This window comes from Dama dama, chromosome 32, assembly GCF_033118175.1.
Source record: "Dama dama isolate Ldn47 chromosome 32, ASM3311817v1, whole genome shotgun sequence".
Lineage (NCBI taxonomy): Eukaryota > Metazoa > Chordata > Mammalia > Artiodactyla > Cervidae > Dama > Dama dama.
In genome coordinates this window covers 10,017,618-10,041,224 of record NC_083712.1, presented here as the reverse complement: position 1 = coordinate 10,041,224, position 23,607 = coordinate 10,017,618, and the positions used below count along the sequence as shown (strand labels likewise).

Below are 23,607 nucleotides of genomic sequence, written 5' to 3'. Positions count from 1 at the left end.
TATCTCGATAGATAAAAAGAGCTTTATATATATGGATAGATGGATAAAAAAAGCTTTATGTTTATGTAAAGAGAAGAATAACACAAAATAAAGCTTTCCTCACATGCTGAGAGAATGATCCACAATAGCTGTTGGTTTTCTTAGTTTAGACTTTATAAACCTAACTTAATTGCCTTGATTTATGCAAAAACTAATGTCTTTGGCATTCTGAATAAACTTGCAAGTGAATTAAGAAGTATTTCAGGCACAATAGTCAAAGTTTCAAATATGCCACAATACCATAGGAAATAACTCTTAAAGTTATTTTGATTCTCTTCTAAATTATCAACAGTAGCTTATCTGGTACACTGATCAATATTATACCAGCAACGTGGGTCCTTTGGATAGCCTTGGCCTCTTGTTAAAATAAATTCAGTTGTGAGAGTCAGAGTGGCATTTATCAGAGTGGGTTTCTTGCAAAAACATCAGTAATTTGCATTGCAGGCACTACACAGTCAAAACAGTTTTCAAACTGAGAAATTTCTTGTGTGATGGTATGAGCATCCACTTAAAAGCCACTTCTAAAGTTTGTTGTGTTTTGTCAGATCTATATTGGCTTCTTCCTTGATAAAGTTGAAAATTGACTAACACTTACAACCTTATGTTTTTGATTGTAAAGATTTTAATAGCAGCTGGACAAGAATCCCTGCCATGTGTGTGGATATAAGTCACCATTCTGAGAATTACATCTGCATGCCTCTGTGATGTAGTGCCAGTAATGTCTATATTTCACACACAAAAAGATTGATTTAGGAGCATTCACTACAAGGACAAAGGTCACACAGCTGATAGGCAGCAGAGGTGAAACCAAACTAAGGCTTGCTGTAATTCACAATGTACATGTTCCTCCACTCTGCCTACTAGAAAGATATTGTTGGAGGAAACTAATGTGATTTTAATCTCTGTTGATAAGCATTATCAAAAATTTTGATACCAGTATTCACCAGTGTTGCCTATTTTTCTCATAGGTGCACATATTCAATTTCTGAATTTTTCTACTGAAGCTAATCATGATTACCTTGAAATTCAAAACGGCCCTTATCACACCAGCCCGATGATCGGGCAGTTCAGCGGCCCCGACCTGCCCAGCGCCCTGCTGAGCACCACTCACGAGACGCTCATCCACTTCTACAGTGACCACTCGCAGAACCGGCCGGGGTTTAAACTCACTTACCAAGGTAAGAGACCTGCCACACCTGGGGATGCGTCTGAGACTTAAATCGTGTGGAAGTGTGAACATCCGAGCTGGTTAAAGTCTCACACAACTACAAAGTCCAGAGTGGAGCACGGCTTTCTGGTGGGAATGGAGTCTCCGCCGGGCTTCACACAGGTCAGGACCCAGTGCCAGGAGCGGGTCAGGCGCTGCTTCCGGGGTCCCTTCTGTCTCCCTCCAGTGGCCACATCACCGCCTGGGATCCTCTTAGCCCCATCGTCACGTCACCTGGTCACCTGTGTCCGTGTCCTCTTGGCCACACACAGGTGTTATCCCTTCAGGACTATGGTACAAGGAGTTTGTTTGATCTTGGGGGGCCCCCACCTGCAGCAGCTCACAGCAGGATGTCAGTTCCCAGCCCGAGACTGAGGTCAGGCCACAGCAGTGAGAGTGCTGAATCCTCGCCACTAGATACTAGGGGCAGTGACCAAGCCCTGGCTTGTTGGTTTTGTAGAAATAAATGTCCACAAAGAGACAGAAATAGTGAAACATGTAAAGGGTCCTAGGAGGAAAAGGAGTATGCGTGGATAGACACTGGGTGGGCTCAGAGAAGGAGTCACGCCCTCGGGTGGTCTGAATCACCTACCTGGGCCTTCCTTCTGGCTTCCTCTGGCCCATCACCTGCTCTGCCTGGCTCTGAGTCCATGTCTGGAGCATCTCAGGGTCCTCCCCTGTGTGTGTGCATCTCTTAGCCGAGATGGGTTCCAGTGCAGAGACCTATGGGTAGGTTGGCATCACCTGCTGTGGGGTGGGGCCCCCTTTCTTTTGACCACTGGGGGGCCTTTTCTGCACCGATGTAGTCAGGAAGGTCTCCTTGACCTCAAGAAGGAGGAATGTGTAGTCTCTCCTTCTCCCATTTGGGCAGGGCTCAGCTCCCCTCTGTCTCCACTGTGACCGTTGTCTTAAGTGTCCACTGGAGCAAAGTCCAGCATTTGCCCTGTTCCTGGTGCTATTGCATCTGGAAATGGAAAGAGGAGGCTGACTGTAACGTCTGAGCTGGAGCCCATCTATCTCCTGCCTCATGTCCACAAGGGAAGTGGGTCTGACCCTGTCTCTCATGCATTTAAGCTTTCTCTCAGCTCAAAGTAATGACTTTGTATACCATTCAAGTTATGCCCGGGGAGAGGAAAGGAGAAAGATAGGGAGGGAATGAACTTTATGTGTTCTTAAACCATCAAAATATGAGATCTCTAATAAAAGTTAGAATCTACCATCATCAAAGCATTTCTGACATGTGAAAAAGTTCAAAGTTCTCATTTCATACACAATAATTTATCTGGCCTTTTCTTCAGTGTTGTTAATTCAAATGAAGTAAAAAAAAAAATGTCAAAAATGGAGTCTTTTTTTTAACATGGTGAAATCACTTGATTTCTTTAATTTTATAGACTGCCCTGGAAAATATTTAATATTTCATTACTAAAAGAGGATGGCATTTTATGTTGAACTTTCAGACCTTGTTACTTCAGTTGTTACTTACAGTATAAATTTACATTTCCAGAATTTGGTGTCTTAAAATAGGAATCCAGGCAGGGGGAAAAAACGGCAGGTTGATACAGCGTAAGGAATGAGACAGGAGACCTTGCCTGGATTTCTCTGTGTCCACCTGTGTCTCTCATTCCTTCTCACCTGGAGCCCCCTGTGTCTCAGCAAGGGTGTCAAGTCCCACTGGAAGGCTTGTGTGTGTGCCCAGGTACACAGAGAACAGTGGAGAGACACAGTTTCCCAGGCCAGCACAGAGGTCTGCCTACACCCCTGCTCTTCCTCCTTTTGGAGACAAGAGAATGATCCCTTCTTTGCAGGCAACCCCTCCCATGCACTAGGCTCTAAAATGTTTCTTTCTACTCCTTCCAGGGCATTTAAGGTAGGAATTGGGGCTTCCCTAATGCCTTAGGTGGTGGAGAATTTGCCTGAAATGTAGGAAACACGGCTTTGATCCCTGGCTCGGGAAGATGCCCTGGAGGAGGGCATGGCAACCCACTCCAGTATTATTGCCTAGAAAATTCCATGGACAGAGGAGCCTGGCGGCTACAGTTCATGGGATCCCACAGAGTCAGATATGACTGAGTGACTAACACTTTCACTTTTCTCCAGGTAGGAATCATCTTCCCTTCATTGCTTTTCCAGGGGCTGTTTCTCTTTCTCCTTTGAGTTTAAATACACTCAAGTTCCTCTCTCTCTCACACACACACCCCTACTTACGTTTAATTTTAATGACCCCTTCAGCTCCCACTTTCTCAGAAGCAGTGTGGAGGAATCATCTCCTCCAGCTCTCCCCGAGTCTCCTCCTCTTCTCACTTCTCCTGCCCACCCACATATACCGGCAACACCCCCATAGTTACAGTCATCCAAGTCCGCAGCTTTTTGTGTCATCTGAGGTTGTCCAGTGGGTGACGGGACCCGCCAGGGACAGCTCATCAAGAGGAGAGCTAGTACACACGTTTCACGGGCACAGACGCCTGGGAGAACCCAGACAAGAGTCACTCACAGGAATGGCTAGAACTCGGGGGTTCAGGTACCTTCTGAAGCTAAAACAAGGGAGAAGGGGGTTCAGGATTCTAGGAAGAGAGGCAGCAATGGGAAGAAGACCAGGAAACCTGTGGTTCATGAGGGTCGTTGAGTGAAGTTCGTGTGTTGATTTATTTCTCTTTTAAAGCATTTATAGGAGTATTGCTGTTTTACAATGTTAGTTTCTCCTGCCCAGCAAAGTGCAACAGCTACAAGTGTACATGAATCCCTCTGCTTTGGACTTCCCTCCATGCAGGTCCCCACAGAGCCCTCAACAGGGTGCCCTGGGCTGTGCGGTAGGTTCTCGCCAGTCATCTGCTTTATACATGGCATCGGTACTGTGCTGATTTAACCCCGCTCCTTTTCTCTGAGAAGGGTTTGGGGAGCATCCTCTTGGCACAAGAGCCAGAGACTTCTCTGCACATGTACATTCTATTTGTTAAAATAATTTCCTTCTCAAAAGAAGACCCGGTGCCCCGCTCTTAGAGCTTCCCCCTGCATCTGCTGGTCCTCACAACACCCCATGGTGTGCTGAGCACACGCAGATGTAGCTCTCTCAGAATCTCCCACAAGGACTCCAAGGGCCTGATGGAGTCACACCGTCTCCTGTCTAGCAGGTGAGGGATCTCTATGCCCTGACCCCGAACAGAAATTCGGAGACAGAGTTACGGAGGAGAAAGATAGAGTGATTTTATTTCCTCGTCAGGCAAAAAGGAAACACTGTAGGCTAGCATCTCAATAACTGTGCCCCCCCGCCCTGGGGAGTAGGGGGAGGTTATACAGTCAGGACTTGGGGTTGGGGGTAGGTGATAAGGATCAAGGCAGTAATAGTCTTGCATTCTTCTTTCTACTGCAAAGTTTCAAAACTGTCACAACACTGGGTTTGGTGGGGGGCAGGGTTGCTGGTAAGATGAGGGTGTGTGCAGGGTCTCAGGTTGGTCTAATCTCCCTTATGGCAGAAAGCGAAGAGGAACTAAAGAGCCTCCTGATGAAAGTGAAAGAGGAAAGTGAAAAAGCTGACTTAAAACTCAACATTCAAAAAACTAACATCATGGCATCCAGTCACATCACTTCATGGCAAATAATGGGGAAACAAGGGAAACTGTGACAGACTTTATTTTCTTGGGCTCCAAAATCACTGCAGATGGTGACTGCAGCCATGAAATGAAAAGAGCTTGCTCCTTGGGAGAAAAGCTATGATCATCATAGACAGCATATTAAAAGCAGATACATTACTTTGCCAACAAAGGTCCATCTAGTCAAAGCTATGGTTTTTCCAGGAGTCATGTATGGATGTGAGATTTGGACTATAAAGAAAGCTGAATGCCAAAGAATTGATGCTTTTGAACTGTGGTGTTGGAGAAGACTCTTGAGAGTTCCTTGGACTGCAAGGAGATCATACCAGTCAGTCCTAAAGGAAATCAGTCCTGAATATTCATTGGAAGGACTGATGCTGAAGCTGAAACTCCAATACTTTAGCCACCTGATGTGAAGAACTGACTCATTGGAAAAGACTCTGATAATGGGAAAGATTGAAGGCAGGAAGAGAAGGAGATGACAGAGGATGAGATGGTTGGATGGCATCACCAACTATATGGACATGAGTTTGTGCAAGCTCTAGGAGCTGGTGATGAACAGGGAATCCTGGGGTGCTGCAGTCCATGGGGTCGCAACATGTCAGACTGAACTGAACTGAACTGAATCTCCATGAACTTCTCTGGTCCCTATAATCTTGCCTCAGGAGGTGGTTTCATGGCTGTTCCTCCTTTGATTAGCAACTGTTTCAGTCTCCCCTTTAGAACTCAGGAACACCATGGAGGCTGAGGAAATGGGGGACAAAAGGGCCTCTATGTCTGGGAGCCCCATAGAGCCCCACTCGGTCTCAGTTAGAGGAGTGCCATAGGTGTGATCTGACCTGGGCCTTGCAGTTAACACAGGTTTACTGAGAACTAAACTGTGTACATGTGACTCTGCTTGAGTCTGTGTGCTGGTGCTAAGTCACTTCAGTCGCGTCTGATTCTCTGCGACCCTCTGAACTATAGCCCACCAGGCTCCTCTGTCCATGGGATTCTCCAGGCAAGAATACTGGAGTGAATTGCCATGTCCTCCTCCGGGGGATCTTTCCAACCCAGGGACTGAACCCATGTCTCCTATGTCTCCTTCATTGACAGGTGGGTTCTTTACCACTAGTGCCACCTTGGAAACAGAGTCAAAGAGGAACATGTGAAATGTGCAAAACACCCCAGACAGGACACTGAGAAACCAGAGAAGGAAGTGAACTCAAAAAGATAGCAGTAGAGAAGATGCAAAGTCATGTGCTCTTAGGAAGTGGGGAAAACGCAGGTACTGAACTCAGATTTTGCCCTTCCCACCAGTGTTTGTGGAGGGGAGGAAACACAGTTCCCCTACTTTTCTAGATTCTTTTCTGAGATCACCGCCCCCCCCCCCCCCCCCCCCCCGCCGTAAAAACGTGAGAGGTGAGCAGGGAAGCACAGGTGTGGTTGTCATGAAGACTGAGCTTGTTCTTTTCTTCTCCATTGATAAGTTTCTAGAGATTTAGCCACCATTCTCTTCCTGGAGCAGAGAAAGGACACCCTTGCTTACCAAGGGAGATTTCCCTCGTAGATGTAAATGTCTCCTGTAAATGATTAACCTCTCCTCTATTTCCAAAGATGCCTGCATGTCTTCAGCTCCTTAAGGATAACCAACTCGTGATAATCCTCACACCAAAGAGGCATATTTTGGGGCAGCAAATTCTTCTCCCTTTCGTTTGTTTACATGTAGGTTCATCTTTCTTTAAATTAAAAAAGATGCCATTGTGAGGATCACAGTGTCAGCAGGGTTCTTCTCTGGGCTTCTTCCTTTTATCTTCCATCCATCAAAGATAGCTGTGATGACTTAAAATCCAGTCTGTGGGCCTCCCCCGGCAGTCCAGGGGTTAACAGTCAGCGCTTCCACTGCAACGGGCGCAGGGTCCACCCCTGGTCGGGGAACTATGATGCAGCACAGCATAACCAAAAAAAAAAAAACTGTTAAAAAATTAAAAATTAAATAAAGCAAAATCCAATTTGTAAATTTACAGATCCAGCTTTCACATGATTAGGTGATCATCAAAAAAAATAAAAGAAACAACACTCAAATAAATGTCAAATTGTGCTAGCGTCACTGTCATCTTTCTGAATCACAGATCTTAACAAGTTGTAGTGCCGCCCATCTCTGGACCACTCAGGCCTGACCAAGCGAACTGGAGTGAGGGTGCTAGCATTCTAAACCATGGCTACTGCGTCAGAACATCGAGGAGAAAGGACAGTTTGGGCCTGGGTCCCTGAGGAGAGGCACAGGTTTGCAGAGGTAATGAGACTGGAGACTGGATTTCTCTGCACTTGCATCTGGCTTCATGCAGGATAAGAGTCTGTCCTTCCAAAGGGTGTTTATATAATAAACATAAATGTTCCTTAAGGTGTTTATTCCAAATTTAGGTTTTAAAATGAATACAGGCTAAAGGCTGGAGACTTTTTAGGAGCTGGAATGGGAATCACAGGCCTTCTGAGTTAGCCCAAAGCCTGTGAACCTTCTCTTGGCTCCCAAACGGAAGGTGTCTGCAGTCTGGAGCCACTGGAGCTTGGCTACTGTCCTCCCAGGGCTCCCTGACGGTCACTTCAGAGGATTGGTCTCCAGGCCCATGAGAAACACACACCTGCACTGTGAAACTGACAAGAGACTCTTAAAAAGATTTACATGCATCTCCAAGGAACAGAGGGGAAATGTGCAGTGACAAGTTTTCTAAAATAAATTCTCTAAGAAAAGGGAGGTCAAGAGCAGAGCCTGAACAAAGCCTGGGAAGAGTCTCATGGCCGTAACTGTCAATCACCCTGAGAAGTCCAGGGTGACTTCTGCCAGCACTGAGTACAGGCTGACGATGTCAAGGCCAATCAGAACGTGATGCTTGTAGCCTTTTCCTCCTTGTTGCCTTGTGGTCCAAGGATAACTGTTGTACCTCTGACACCAGGTCCACATGCAGATGAGAAATGGGGGCAGAAGACAGCTTCTTAAGACTGTATTTAAAAAATTAACTTTTCTTTCTTTATTGACTTTGTAAAACTCAAATACAGATTCCCATGCTCTTACTGTTTGCTGTGTACTTTTGAAATTAGATTTTATCCTACATATATGCTAAGTTGCTTCGTAGAAAAAACTAGGGAGTTCCAGAAAAACATCTATTTCTTCTTTATTGACTATGCCAAAGCCTTTGACTATGTTGATCACAACAAACTGTGGGAAATTCTTAAAGAGATGGGAATACCAGACCACCTTACCTGACTCCTGAGAAATCTGTATGCAGGTCAAGAAGCAACAGTTAGAACTGGACATGGAACAATGGACTGGTTCCAAATTGGGAAAGGAGTACATCAAGGCTGTACATTGTCACTCTGGTTATTTAACTTATATGCAGAGTACACCATGAGAAACGCTGGGCTTGATGAAGCACAAGCTGGAATCATGATTGCTGGGAGAAATATCAATAACCCCAGATATGCAGATGACACCACCCTTATGGCATAAAGCTAAGAGGAACTAAAGAGCCTCTTGATGAAAGTGGAAGAGGAGAGTGAAAAAGCTGACTTAAAACTCAGCATTCAAAAAACAAAGATCATGGCATCTGGTCCCATCACTTCATGGCAAATAGATGGGGAAACAGTGGAAACAATGACAGATTTTTTGTAGATGGTGACTGCAGCCATGCAATTAAAAGATGCTGCTCCTTGGAAGAAAAGCTATGACCAACCTAGCGAGCATATTAAAAAGCAGAGACATTACTTTGCCTACAAAGCCCGTCTAGTCAAAGCTATGGTTTTTCCAGTAGTCATGTATGAGTGTGAGAGTTGGACTATAAAGAAAGCTGAGGACTATAAAGAAACCTGATGCTTTAGAATTGCGGTGTTGGGGAGAAGACTCTTGCAAGTCCCTTGGACAGCATGGAAATCCAACCAGTCAATCCTAAAGGAAATCAGTCCTGAATATTCATTGGAAGTACTGATACTGAAGCTGAAGCCACCTTTGTGGCTTTGACCTTTTTGGCCACCTGATGTAAAGAGCTGACTGATTGGAAAAGACCCTGATTCTGGGAAAGTTTAAAGGCTGGATAAGAAGGGGATGACAGAGGATGAGATGGTTGGATGGCATCACCGACTCAATGGACTTGAGTTGGAGCAAGCTCTGGGGGTTGGTGATGGACAGGGAAGCCTGGGGTGCTGCAGTCCATGGGGTCACAAAGAGTCAGACACAACTGAGCAACTGAACTGATACTGAAGTAGCTTCAGTCCTGTCTGACTCTTTGTGACTGTAAGGACTAGGGTCTGCCAGGCTACCTGTCTATGGGATTCTCCAGGCAAGAATATTGAAGTGGGTTGCCATGCCCTCCACATAACTTTAAACCTCCATTGTTCAAGCATTTATTTTTCTCTTGATATTTTTCAGATAGGGTTACTAAGGCTGTGTCTATATAGTTCCAAAAGCTACCAATTAGTTCACTCCAAAAACAGTACTGAAAGAAAGAAAGAGAGAGAGAGAGGAAAGAAGGAAGGAACATGATACCATAAAAAATCTGTGTAGGGACTTCAAGAACCAGCTTATGGTTGCTGGGGGGAGGGGATAGTTAAGAAGGAGGGGGTAGACTGGTACATATTGTTATATCTAAATATAGATAACCAACAAGAACCTACTGTATAGCACAGGGAATTCTGCTCAATGTTATGTGCCAGTCTGGATGGGAGGGAAGTCTGGGGGAAAGTGGATACATGCACAGGTATGACTGAGCCCCTTTGCTGTCCACCTGAAACTATCACAACATTGTTTCTTAGTCGACTATACCCCAATACAAAACAAAAAGTTTAAAAAAATCTGTGTAGGAATCATATAGACCAGAGATCATAAAACTGCTGAGTTTCATTAGCAAAATATTAATATTTTTTTAAGTTGTCAATATTTAGCATTAAATTTTCATAATCGGTGAAAGACCCCTTTTCCTGTTGCGATGTCAGAATCGATATTTGCCAGTGTCAGCATGGGGCTGCTGTCCCCTGAAGTGTCAAAATGATGGCCCTTCCAGGGTGTGAAGGCGTCGACTTCAAAAGTCTCCTTTAGCAGCCTGCCAGCTTTGAACTTGTGTCTGCCTGGCCTGTGGGCATCAGAATCTGTGAGTTATCATCCAGGCTAAACACCTGGTTCACTGAGGAATGTTTTATTTATTTGACATCTGACTCTAAATTTCAGTATCCACATTTAAAAAAAAATATTCTAAGTGATATATTTTTTTAATGTAGGCAATTAATTGATATAATTGAAAGGCATAAAAATAAATTAAGTAAAAAAGAACGAGAACATGAATATGAGGTGTTCAAATTTCTTGTAGAGTATCTTAGCTGACAGGGATGAAACTTAATTAGATAGTTTGTCATTTTATAAAATTTATAAGCTGGCCAAATGACACAACTCTGATGTGTGTGTGTCACATCGAAATTCCTAGGTTCCACTTGAGATTTATAAGTTAAGCTTATGATTAATAACTCATAAGAAGATGCATAAATCATGCAGATAATTCCTGTCATTCTCAATGATGTCTGTGTGTACCCCTTATTACTAAGCCTTCTCATTTATTTATGACGATATAAAGGTCACAAATGTTACTAGTACACGTAGCTGTCTTGAAGTTAAATGACTTATACAGAACTTGAGACGTGAAAGATGAATTGTGTTAAATAAAATTGAGTTCAGGTACCCTACTTCTAAGTCAAAAACTGGAAGATGGCTGATAGGATGAAGATATTTATCAACTAATTAGATATCAGTCAGAAAATATAATAGGCATTAGAAAGATGACTACATGGTTCAGCCTGCTGTCACACCAAGTGCCTATAATTTAAACACTTGATGCAAATACCACTTAAGACTGATAGATGTGAATAATGATTATTTTCTCAGATCCAAACAAAGGATTCTCCCGAAAAAGAGAAATTCTGAGTGTTGTCTTCTTTTTGTAGTAGATGTATGAGCTTTTTGGTACTGAGATTGTTTTTCATAGTATTTGCGAAATGTTGCCATATTAAGACTTTTGTTGTTGTCGTTGTTCAGTCACTAAGTTTTGTCCGACTCTGCATCCCAATGGACTGTAGCCTGCCAGGCTCCTCTGACCATGGGATTTTCCAGGCAAGAATACTGGAGTGAGTTGCCATTTCCTCCTCCAGAAGATCTTCCTGGACCAAGGATTGAACCCGTATTTCCTGCATTGGCAGTGGATTGCTTACCACTGAGCCACCTGGGATGCCCATTAAGAGTCTTAATGACTTTCTTTTCCTTTTCTTTTTTGAGACTTGACATTTGGAGAAGTTCAATACTTATCTTGCTTCCTTCCTTCCTTTCTTTTCTCCTCCTCCATCTTTCTTTCTCTCTCTTTCTTTATGTTTCTTATATTATAAAGCATAATTGTTGAATGCCAAAAACTTAAAGGTAATTTTAAATGCTTTAGCCATAGGTGGTGAAAACATCTTCTTCCTTTTGCTATATGTGTTAAACACCTTTAAAAAAAAAAAACACCTTAATAGGACATGTTAAATCTGCTTATTCATGCATACGATCACAAAACCATTGCACTTCTAGTGAATTGAATCTGTGAGAAAATAAGCTATGGTTTGTGACCACCAGTTTTTTCCCTTTAGGAGGAAAAGCAGTTAAACTGCCTTGATGTGCAGTGAACAACTGAAGAATTCATTCACACCAACTATATGAGCACGCTCAGTGTGATTCCTTATAGACACGACTATGATTTAAACAGGAAATTGTTGTGCCTTTAAAGCTGCTGCTCTTTCTTCTGTTAGCATGCTCTTCTGAGCTGTTGGGGAGCAAGGACAGTGAGCTTCCTCTGTCCTTTTTCCACCGTCTGCATGTCTGAACCAAGGTCTCAACATGAGGCTCTTTATAAAGAAGGCTATTTTCACTGAAAAATGCTTAAAGCAGTGGGCAATACACCACTTCATCAATCCTCATCTTCTGCAGGGTATCCTTTTTCATGATGGAAAAGTGGTTCATGGACTAAACTCTTAGAGACCAGGGTCAAAATCTTAAAAGGTGTCCCATTTCCTCCCTGAAGGTCATGTGGATCTGCTTTTCCTTTCATGGCTTTGCTGAGAGTGAAGTAGCAATCTCAGCCCCTTTCTCCCTTAGGGGAGCTGTTCCTCGGGGCCAGAGGCTCACCTGGACAGGTGTGTCAGTGGCTGTGCCCCCAAGGCGATGGTGCCTCCAGGTATCCGTGTCCTAGTTCCAGTATGCTTCTTCCCCCGTCCTCCCTCAGCTCGAGGCAGTGAAGGGAGCGGGTTCTGGGTCTGATTGTAAGTCTGAAGTCTTGGCGAAGCCAGCAGTTTCTCTGGGTCAGAACAAACCTTTCTTCACGATGTAAAAGCTGTCATGTGAAATGACTGCTGGGCCCTCAGTGCTGGGTTGGTGGGAGCACAAGACGCAGTTGGAGCTGCCACTGTGAGCAAGCAGATTGGTGACTGGTCCCTCAGGGGAGCCTTTGGGCAGCCCGGAAGGCACGGGCTGGGCTGCAGCCTTCACAGTGAGGCAGGTGCACATCACCAGTAGGTTTGACGATCAAGGAATTCACATGAGACGTAAAGAACATTTAGGTGGCTAATCTGTCTTAAAAAGGAGAGCTAGGAGCGTGCCCTTGTCACAGAGGGCAGTGACGAGTCATCCTAGTCACGACAACAGCCCCATTTAGAAGCTGGTGATCTTATGTGCGCGTGCACTTGAGAAATTCCATGGACGGCCGCATGAGTCTAGTCACTTCTGGACCAGAGCAATCTTTTCATTGAGAGGAAGCTGAGGACGTGAAAGGGGTTTCGAGGCCATATTCAGTGTGGACCTTGATGCTGACTGCAGCCTGTCCTTCCTGTAACAAGGCTCTTTCTTAGTATTTCACACTAATTCCTGGTATTAGAACTGGCTTCTCCCCCGAGTCAACCTCTATCAGAGGAGAGGCTTGAGTGCTGAGGCTTGAGTGCTATGTCTTGAGCAATGAAACATATTTTATCATAGAAACCAGACATTTCTTATGGTTAAGACTTAGCCTTACTCAGTTAATGCATACCGATCATGTTCACTGCATTTGTCATCATTGTTCATTCTTGTAGATCAGATAGACATAATTGTTCTCCTTTCACAAATGAAGGAAGGAGCCTCCCAGAATTGAAGTGGTTTGGTCCACATCCCAGGTCCATCAGATGGGAGACATAGGTCCAACTCAGTCCCAGGGCTCCCTTGCAACACATTCCAAGGCCTCTGCTATTTTGTAGAACTACCTCAAGACTCTTGTCTTTACTTCAGAAACCTATTTCTCTGTTGGTTGATGATTCTCTATTTCAACTTTTCAATGATATATCATACAACAAATCTTTTAGAAATACTGGATAACACCTCAAAAAGTCTTTGGGAGTTGTCAAATATGGAAGTGTCTGAAAAATACATGAAATGTATGAAGGACTCAATGGCCTTCAGTTGAAACAGAACTTGTCTGAAAATGGTGATTTTTACTTTTCTTTATGCTAGAAGTCACTTCCTTATAAAATTCCAATGAAGTGGTCTTTCTTTTTCTCTCTTAGTTGATGTTTTTTTTTCTCAAGTTAAAACATTTTATGTTATAAAAATGAGTTATGGCAGTTAATGATTTCACCATGAGTGATGAGTGCAGATCAACAAAGCCGTGCTTAGATAAGGATTCTGATCCCTGTTGAGCTGGTCTTCACCCCCAGGCCCAGAGGTCCAGGCACATGGAGGTATCACATGTGTTCGGAGGTACATGGATGTGGGCAATGCAGGTAACACACAGTCTCCTGAACCTGTACTAAACAGCATGCAATGGGAATCCTTCCAAAATAAATTTTTAGCATACTAACAAATAATTTTTATTACTTCTTTGTGTTTACTTGAAAACAGTCCTATAGATCAATATTTATGACTTTGAGTCAAACTTTGGGACATTAAAAAAAAGAGAGAGAGAGAAAATGTGTGTGACTTGTGACCTATCAATTAAGAATTTGGAAATATCGTTAGTGATATTTGAATAGTAAAGGACTCCATTAAATAAGAGATTTAGAAAAAGACTTGAAAATAGTGTTGCTAATATGTGTAGTTAGTAAAATACTCACAACTGAAAACAGAAATAACTGGGATACAGAATCTTAAGAAAACACTGAAATGAGCTGTGGGTTTTGTTTTTGGTTTTGTTCTCCACCTGGAAGATATGATTTGTGAGATGAAAAGAATGGGTCCTGGTTTTTAAAACCATATCTGTGTCCCCTTGAGAAGCGTCCTAATTCCTCTTCTGTGGCCTGGCCCAATTCTTTGTGAGGTTCTCCCTCGTGAGAGCTATAGACTGTGAACAGGATGGTCACACTGGGATGATGACCCCCAGGCTCCTCTTCTTGAACCCCCACCTCGTCTTGGAGACCTGACTTCCACTGTCCTTGGGCCCCCACTGCTCAGTCTGCTGAAAGGTCTTCCTTTCTCGGTTATTACCTGGCTGTATCTTCTCCCCACTCAGATCTCAGTTTCAGGGCTACTTGTTCAAGGAAGCAGGTTTTGATCACTCTCACTTAAACCTCCATCCTGCTCCCCTCCAACCTTTATTTTAGTCCTTGTCCTTCTTTCACAACAGTTTACATAACTTAGTTATTTTATGTAATTACCAACATGTTGATTTATTTGTGTCTGTTCCCCTAAATAGAATGTAAGCTTTGTGAAAGGAGGACCCATTTCTGTCTAGTTTCCGTCTATAACATAGCAGACACTCAATACAGGGCTTCCCTGGTGACTCAGTGGCAGAGAGTCTGCCTGCCAATGCAGCGGACACAGGAGACACAGCATCGATCCCTGGGTCAGGAAGAAGGAAATGGCAACCCAATCCAGTGTTCTTACCTGGAAAATTCCTTGAACAGAGGAGTCTGGTGAGCTGCAGTCCATGGGGTTGCAAAAGAGTCAGACTCAACTTAGCTACTAAACAAGAAGACACTCAATACATGATTTTTATTTTACTCAGTAAATGAGTAGGTAATAAAAACTATAGTCCTGCCTACATGGGCTGGTAGTCTCTCTTTGTTTTAATGCCCTTTAATTCCCATACAGGAAAGCTGTGTTGGTACCATTCAAAAAAGAAAGAAAAAAATATCTTTCTTCTAATCAAGGGTAACCCAAAGTTTTTAGACTTAATATCATGGGGCTGCTAAAGGCAACTTAAACTTCCATTTTCAATCCCTTTCACACATGTTAGATGATGAGTAGAAATGGGCTAATTTCATACATCCCTAAACAAAACTTGAATGTCTTTCTTAAATTATGCCAGAAACCACATAATGTGTAGGGAAATGCATCGTGGGACTTGTTATCAGCATGTGTGATGAACGTGTGGAAAGTGTGTGTGAATCTGTGTTAAATGCTGTTTCACATGATGGTTCATTTGGCATCTCTGTTACTTGTTACCTCCTTTATAATGTACCGTGATAACTGATTTTTGTATTAATACCACCAGAGCCCCACTAGAGCATAAACAGAGTCTCCCAGGGAGGGTGGAGTGAAGTTGAAAAAGGTTTTATTTGATTTTTGTCCCATGAAAACTGGAAATCCATTTTTGATAGTTTTTACTTTTTAAGTTTAATTATTAGCAGCCGTATTTGATATATTTATTAGAGGACTCATTTCACCAACAGAGCTCACTGTGTTTAGAGTAAAACAAGAATGAGAACAAGCTGTTGACTCCAGTCAAAAAGAATATAATAAAGAAGGAAACTGGCTGATAGTTAGAACACAGCGTGGGGTTCTCTGTTCTTTTTCTGAGCCCTTGTCTGTGAGGTAATGTTAGACTCTGAAACAGCAGTTATCTCGAGGAGGGAAACCATGCGTTTGACAGAGCACAGAAGGCTTAGTGATAGAGCACAATAAACTAATAAACTAATAATATAGTTTATCAATTATTAATTTATTAATAATAGCACAATAAACTAATAAACACAGTAAACTATACATTATAAAAAGGCTGTACTGGGGAATTCCCTGGCGGTCCCAGAGGTTAGGGCTCTGTGCTTCCACTGCTAGAGCCCAGGGGTTCGATCCCTGGTCAGGGAACTGAGACCCGCAAGCCACGTGGTGTAGCTAAAAAAGGGGAAATTTAAATAAACAAATAAAAGATTGTACTGGTAGTAATGGCTCGGTATGACACTACACTATTTTTTAAGGAAAAAAAGCTAAGAAAATGGAATGAATTTATTTTATTTTTTTGTTTATCTGCACTTCTTGTTTTGATTAAATTCCCCTCATATATTTTCTTCCCAAGGTATGCCTTGTCAAATTTATTTTTAGTATGTGCCATATAACTTCTAAAGCACACAATATGTCTTCATTAAATGCAAATTCTTATGATTATACTACTAAAAATAAGTACTGTTTTATACTGTTGTTGTTCAGTTGCTAAGTCATGTCTAATTCCTTGTGACTCTTTGGACTGCAGCGTACCAGGTTTCCCTGTCCTTTACCATCTCCCAGAGTTGGCTCAAACTCATGTCCACTGAGTCGGTGATGCCATCCAACTATCTCATCCTTTATCATCCTCTTCTCCTCCTGCCCTCAACCTGTTCCAGCATCAGGGTCTTTTCCAATGAATCGGCTCTTCACATCAGGTGGTCAAAGTATAGAAGCTTCAGTATCAGTCCTCCCAATGAATATTCAGGGTTGTTTTCCTTTAGGATGGACTGCCTTGATCTCCTTGCAGTCCAAGGGGCTCTCAAGTGTCTTCTCCAGTACCATAGTTTGAAAATATCAATTCTTTGGTGCTCAGCCTTCTTTATGGTCCAACTTTCACATCTGTACATGACTACTGGAAAAACCATAGTTTTGACTAGATGGACCTTTGTTGGCAAAGTGATGTCTTTGCTTTTTAATATGCTGTTTTTGGGTTTGTCTTAGCTTCCTTCCCAGGAGCAAGCATCTTTTAATTTCTTGGCTGAATTCACCATCAGCAGTGATTTTGGAGCCTAAGACTATAAAATCTGCCACTGCTTCCACTTTTTCCCCTTCTATTTACCATGAAGTGACATAACTGGATGATAATGGGTATCTTCATAAAATTTATATCTAAAAAGAAGATATTTATATCATGCTAAGAAGCTGTATGTCATCCTATTCCTCTAAATTCCAGACTAATTACACTTCTTATTTATGAGCTTGTTTCTCTCTGTTTCAGCCTATGAATTACAGAACTGCCCTGACCCACCACCTTTCCAGAATGGGTATATGGTCAACTCTGACTACAGTGTGGGACAGTCAATATCTTTTGAGTGCTATCCTGGGTACATTTTAATTGGCCACCCAGTTCTCACCTGTCAGCACGGGATCAACAGAAACTGGAACTACCCTTTTCCAAGATGTGACGGTGGGTTAATCACTTTTCTCAAGCAGTTTCATTTTCACATGTATAATGGTGCATGAAATATTAAAGGAATGCATTCCAGAATTCGTTAATTTGTTCAACCAATTTTTATTGGGAATCTGTTTTATTAAACTCATTCCACTTAGTATTTCAGGAATATATCATATGTCAGTCAGTTTAAAAAAATGGAAAGGCCTTGCCTTCAAGGAGATTATAAGGATAGCAAAATAATACACACAAATATTTATTATGCAAAATCAGGCACGAGGAATGTTTTGATGATTGAAGGTACAAAAGACGGTGATTGCTGGGGAAGTGATTGACGATATTATCTTCATGGTTAGAGCAGTGTTTGGCTTTACAGTGGTTCCATCAAATTTTGGATTAGAGGGGGATTGAGTGTGTATCTTACCCTAGATACTTTTTTATTGTTTAACTTCACAATAATCACACTGATTTTGTATCTCAGAAAACTGACTTCATTTTTATAGTTAGATTTGAATGGCACGTACTATTTTGCTACTCAGAGACAGAGACCATCCCAGAGAGAAGAAGCAGTGATAGAAAGACATCCTAGAGGAGCAGTCTTGGGGGGAAATGAAGTAGTATCCTATGATGGTGCTTGAGGATCAGGGTTTCTTGGAAATGTTCAAATCAGGTGATGGGAATGGCATCAAGGAGGGTCTGGATTCAGTGAATATCCTTGTCTGAGCAGAAGTCACTTCTTCAAAGCTTCTATTTGACTATCTAATTTTTACTATGACTTTGAAATTTCTACAACTTTAAGTTAAATATATCAAGTACTTTGTCTTTGAAGAATTCATATGAAATAGAAAAGTTTGCTGTAAACCTAATATTCTAACATTATAAATACAGTACCTCTGAATGAAAAAATAATGAAATTACCAACTCTGTGGACCTTTGAAATGCTAAATACTTATATCCCAGGGGCAAAAAAGGGAAAGGTATCCAGCTGTGTTTGAATTTCTACTGTAGAAGTTAAAAAAAAAGCATATAGATAGACTTTTTAAATGATATTTTTCACCTGTATGTTTCCATTCTTTATCATTATGTAAACAACTATAAAAGAAAAACATTTACTGTGTTTTTAAATTGTAATTTTAATCAACTACAGATTTAATAACTTAAAACAGCATTTAAAAATCATTTTATAAAACTAACAATAGCGGTGGGATATCTCATATTTTTTATTAAAACACTTTAAAAACTACTCACCATTTTAAAAATTTATATGTTTTTATGTATAAATTGCTTTGAATTGTTAGGGCTGAAATCCCTTTTTACTTGTAGTTGTTCCCTGAATTCTTTGAATTCACATGTAAGTAGGAGACTCTTGGCTTGATATGAAAAATAGAATTAAGTATTTAATTAGATTTCTTTGCTTTTTCAAGTCCAACTTTCCAACACGGAAATAACTGCCAGTTTAGAATTATTTTGTCAGTGTGATGATAATAAAATATATCTTTTTGGATGATATATGATGCAGAATATTAATCAGAGTTGGCAAAACCATGAAGCTAAAATCCTGCAGACACCCAAGACTGCCCAGGACTCCTGGTGCCACATGAAAGTCCCAGGACCACAGCCACCCTGAGGGTAGATAATTCACTGGTAGGCTCACAGAACCCAGTAAGCCATCTACTCACGATTGTGGTTTATAACAGAAAAGACAAAAGTCACCCAAGGAAGACAGATGCTTGCTCCTTGGAAAAAAAGCTATGACAAACCTATACAGCATATTAAAAAGCAGAGACATCACTTTGCCCACAAAGATTCATCTAGTCAAAGCTATGGGTTTTCCAGTAGTCATGAATGGATGTGAGAGTTGGACCATAAAGAAGGCTGAGTGCTGAGGAACTGATGCTTTCAAATTGTGGTGCTGGAGAAGACTTGAGAGTCGCTTGGACAGCAAGGAGATCAAACCAGTCAGTCCTAAAGAAAATCAACCCTGAATATTCATTGGAATGACCGATGTTGAAGCTGAAGCTCCAATTCTTTGGCCACCAAATGCCAAGAACTGACTCACTGGAAAAGACCTTGATGCTGGAAAAGATTGAAGACAGGCAGAGAAGGGGACGACAGAAGATGAGATGATTGGATCACATCACCAACTCGATAGACATGAGTTTGAGCAAGCTCTGGAAGTTGGTGAAGGACAGGGAAACCTGGTGTGCCGCAGTCCATGGGGTGGCAAAGAGTCGGACAATTTTGGGCAACTGAACAACAACAACAATATTAGATTAAATTCTAAAAAATAAAAGTAACCAGGGAATATTCTTTTAAAACCAAAGGCCCTCAGGTTGGTGATTAAGTGGACTTTCTTTCCCTCTTCCTCTTCCTGAGGTGGGGGTGGGGCTGAACCTCTGATCTGAGGCTGGTTCCCCTTGCAACTAGCCCCAAGGCTTCAGATTTCCTAATTTCTTCATTGAAGTAAACTCAGGTGTGGTTGAAAGGGTCTTGTTTTGAATAACAAAAGACAATTTGATCTTTTTTTAGTCGCTTTGTAAATTCTAAGGGTTTTATGAGTTCTGTGCCAAGAACAGCAAGGAAGATCAAAAGTGTATTTCTTATTATTGTTGGGGGAGTGTGTAATTTCCTTGGTTCTGTCTTGTCACAACAAAAATTTGAAGCGACGGACCAGCATTACGACCCCTCGAATGGGCCAGCATTGCAGCTCTTGGACAGACCAGTGTCACAGCTCTTGGAGTTCTTGGATGGACCAGTGTTACAGCTCCATGTTACAGCTCAGTTTTATTTAGAAAATAAAGGAAAATACATCCTCGAGGCACGAGGGCTTGATGACCCAAAAGATGTAAAGAGAAGAGAGAGAGACCCCCAGCCTTTGGCTCCTCGTTTTATATGTTTTTTTCCTCCTCCCCCTGGGCCTGCCCTATGTAAATTGAGCTAGCCAGAAGTGCTGTTTATTCTAACTGAGGTCCTCACTCCATTCCTCAGACCTTCCTTTCTTCTATTTTTGTGGGCTTTTCTCTTCCTTGTCTTTTAGCCACCACCGTTCTGGACTCCTTTTTCCTATTCTAACTACCTAGCATGATAAATGCCACTACTGCAGTGTTTGTTCATGTATGTGAAGGGATTGCCTTTGTTGGCTCTCTGGTCCTGGTGTGGAGGAGGGATGCCATCTGTGTGGCCCCCAGTTGTGAAGTGCAGTGTGTAATGCTCGCATGTTCTATGGTCTGTCTCCTGGCTGCCTGGTTGCCTGCCCCTCCTGCTGGGCCAGGCTCCTGGGCAGACAGGTGAGAAGCTGGGAAGTACTCATGGTTGCAGGTGGTGCAGGGACCCTTCTGTGCCCAGATGCTCCCCCTTGCTGGGCTTGCTGGCTGTTTTCCACTGGAGGGGCCTCTTTGACCCTCAGCCTCAGGGAGAGGATGGGGGTGGGTGCATTTCCTGCTGAACTGGATTGCAGGTCCCTGTTGCTGCAGAGATCCCTGAGATGCCGCTGGGATGTGGAAGTCAAAATACAGCTTTGGTGCCACGAAGTTGAGGGGAATGCCTCTGGGAGAAGGTGCTGGACCAGGGGACAGGGAGGGGCAGCTTTATTCATTATGTCTTTTTAGGGTCCTCCATCTTCCTCTGTAGAATATAGGATTTTGCCTTGAGAAAATGTTTTAAGTGCATTGAGAGTATTATCACACAAGTCAAACTTCATATTTAGCTTTTTAACATCTTCCTTCATCACTCTGCTGAATATAGCAAGCTCTGCAAGGCAGGGATGGGGTCAGCATGATTCTCTGCTCTAGCCCCAGCTCAGCCGAGCTGCCTGTTACATAATAGACTCTCAGTAAACACTCGTTGAACATAGGAGTGAAAAGATTTGTTATTTGAATATCATAGATATATCATGGCAAATATATTAAGTGACCTAAAAAATATCAGAATGTGTTTTATGAAGAAAATAACCATATCATTTATTTTGCCTTTTAAGAGGTGGACACCATGTTTTATGTTTGTTCTGTTTCCCTGCCTCCCCATGGGAAGGGCACTACTCCATGTAAAGTGGCTATACTTTAATAAGATGCAAATTAAAAAGTCAAAATGCTGAAGGAAAATTTAGAGTTATAAATCAATAGATAATAACTTCAAATCACACATGAGATATGTCAGCCAGTGGCTTCAACACATGCGTTAAGTGTTTTCTCTTCATTGTCTCACTCATTTCCAATCGCTCAATTACTTGATGTCTGTTGTTTATTGAGATCTGAGCCAGGCAATGGGATTGATGAGAGGAGGTTTGATGGGGCTGTGGATATGGTCCCTGACCGCTGGTTGCTAACAGTCAGATGGTGAAGAACTGTAGTCCGGGAACAAGTATCCAGACCACAGCGGCCAGGAAAGGCTGTCAGGAGGTGGTGACATTTGAGTTGAGTTTTGAGGAAGGGACCATTTCACCTGCCAGCAACACAGGAGAAAAGCACAAGAGCTATTCATGCAGGTGATGAGGACATGATGTGTGCAGCTAAGAAGAAGTATGGCCTCTCAGGGGTCACCACGTAGTCACTTGTGACCCCAGCGTGGCTTCTGGCCCTATGTTTCTGTATGTTAGTTTGCTAGCTTACAGGTCAAGGTGTATCTGACTCCAAAACCCGCTTACAGTTATGCTATAAAACTTGTAAAATGTTCTCCACAGTGCCTTTAAATAAATGTACCCAAAATTCAGACCAAGTCAATCTACTTGACACTGGTACATTTTCTGTCTACTTTGAAATCAGTGTGCATCTATATGGTTACTTTGGCTTCATGATATTTCACCAGTCATCATTTTAAATTTACATTTAAAAAAATGTACACTGGCTTATTCATTCCACCTAAATTTTATACTTTTTTCCATTTATTTTTATTAGTTAGAGGCTAATTACTTTACAATATTGTAGTGGTTTTTGTCATACATTGACATGAATCAGCCATGGATTTACATGTATTCCCCATCCCGATCCCCTATGGCAAATATTTGAAAGCCTGAAAAGATTCATGTTAGTAACAGACACTTATAGCATCTACTGGCTTTTAATTTGATTAAAATGTCTACTTGCCTATGACTTTGATGTATTTATACTATGATGTGAATTAAAGAATATATTTTGGATTATCTGCTCATGTATGATCATTTCATTTTTCCAAAAATAAAACAAAATAATTTCTATGGCACGAGTGATGATCACTTTATTAAGTAAAATAAAAATGGACTCTGGGTATTGTTGAGATTTTTACATCATTGGTAGTGGATGAGATGTGGAAGTGTTTCTATAAAATTTCACTTACATAATTTTATCTCCTTTTTCTAGGTATAGATCTCAGGAGAATTTATAAGGTCTTTGTTTCAAGGCAGATAGACTTAGATACTTCTCTTTTAGGCATTTTAAATAAGCTTTAGAAATCTCACTTAAAACAAAAAAAATTATTTTTCAGTTAAATATTCACACATAATTTCAACATAATCCCTTGCATCAGATAGTCCAATGGATTATCAGCTCAGTCTCAGGAGACTACTGACTAAGGTTTTTGGTGTTTTTTTTTTTCTTTCTTTCTTTCTCCTTTTAATTATGTGGAAACGACTTTATCCTGAAGGGATTTTGAATGTTTGGAGAATATGTTAAAAACTTAGATAAGGTAGCTTAGAAATAAAATTCTTCCAAGGTTTTAAGACTTGAGAGGAATTATTTTGACAAAGTAGTTGCTGAGGGATATTTCACAATTATTTCTTAGAAGGAAACTCTCGGCTAAGGGACTTTAGAGACTGATAAACATCTCACTGTATCTTTTTAAAGTGGACTGTGTTGGGCTTGATTTTTCTTGGCTTTCTTCTCAGCTCCTTGTGGATATAATGTGACATCTCAGAACGGGACCATCTATTCTCCTGGATTTCCGGACGAGTACCCCATCCTGAAGGACTGCATCTGGCTCATCTCAGTGCCACCTGGCCATGGCGTCTACATCAACTTCACCTTGCTGCAGACGGAAGCTGTCAATGACTACATCGCGGTTTGGTATGAGAACCTTTCCTGAAAACACCCATCTGTCCTTGTGATAAACTGTTCTTTTAACCACTTACATGTCACTTCTGTCTATTTAGAGATGGAATAGTTAGGTAGATGTCAAAACAGAAATTTACCAACTAAATCTAGAGATAGAATAAACCTCATGTACCATGCTACGTGGTAGATATATTCAGGATTACTCTAGCTAGAGGAGAATATCCCCAAAGTATTTTATTTTTCATGTTTATTTCTTGTTTTAATTTTTATTTATCTTTTTGGCCGTATCACATAGCTTTTGGGATCTTAGTTCCCTGACCAGGGATTGAACTTGGGCCCTTGTCAGTGAAAGAGTTGAGTCCTAT

General features: G+C 41.8%; 1 protein-coding gene across 1 annotated transcript in view; it reads left to right on the top strand.

Moving 5' to 3' along the window:
* CSMD1 (CUB and Sushi multiple domains 1) overlaps window positions 1–23,607 on the top strand; it is a 1,628,138-nt gene that overhangs the window by 1,454,137 nt on the left and 150,394 nt on the right. The window contains exons 41-43 of the mRNA XM_061134533.1: window positions 1,008–1,217; window positions 17,046–17,234; window positions 23,077–23,254. Of these exons, the coding sequence (XP_060990516.1) occupies window positions 1,008–1,217; window positions 17,046–17,234; window positions 23,077–23,254 (577 nt within the window). The remainder of the gene's footprint in view (window positions 1–1,007; window positions 1,218–17,045; window positions 17,235–23,076; window positions 23,255–23,607) is intronic.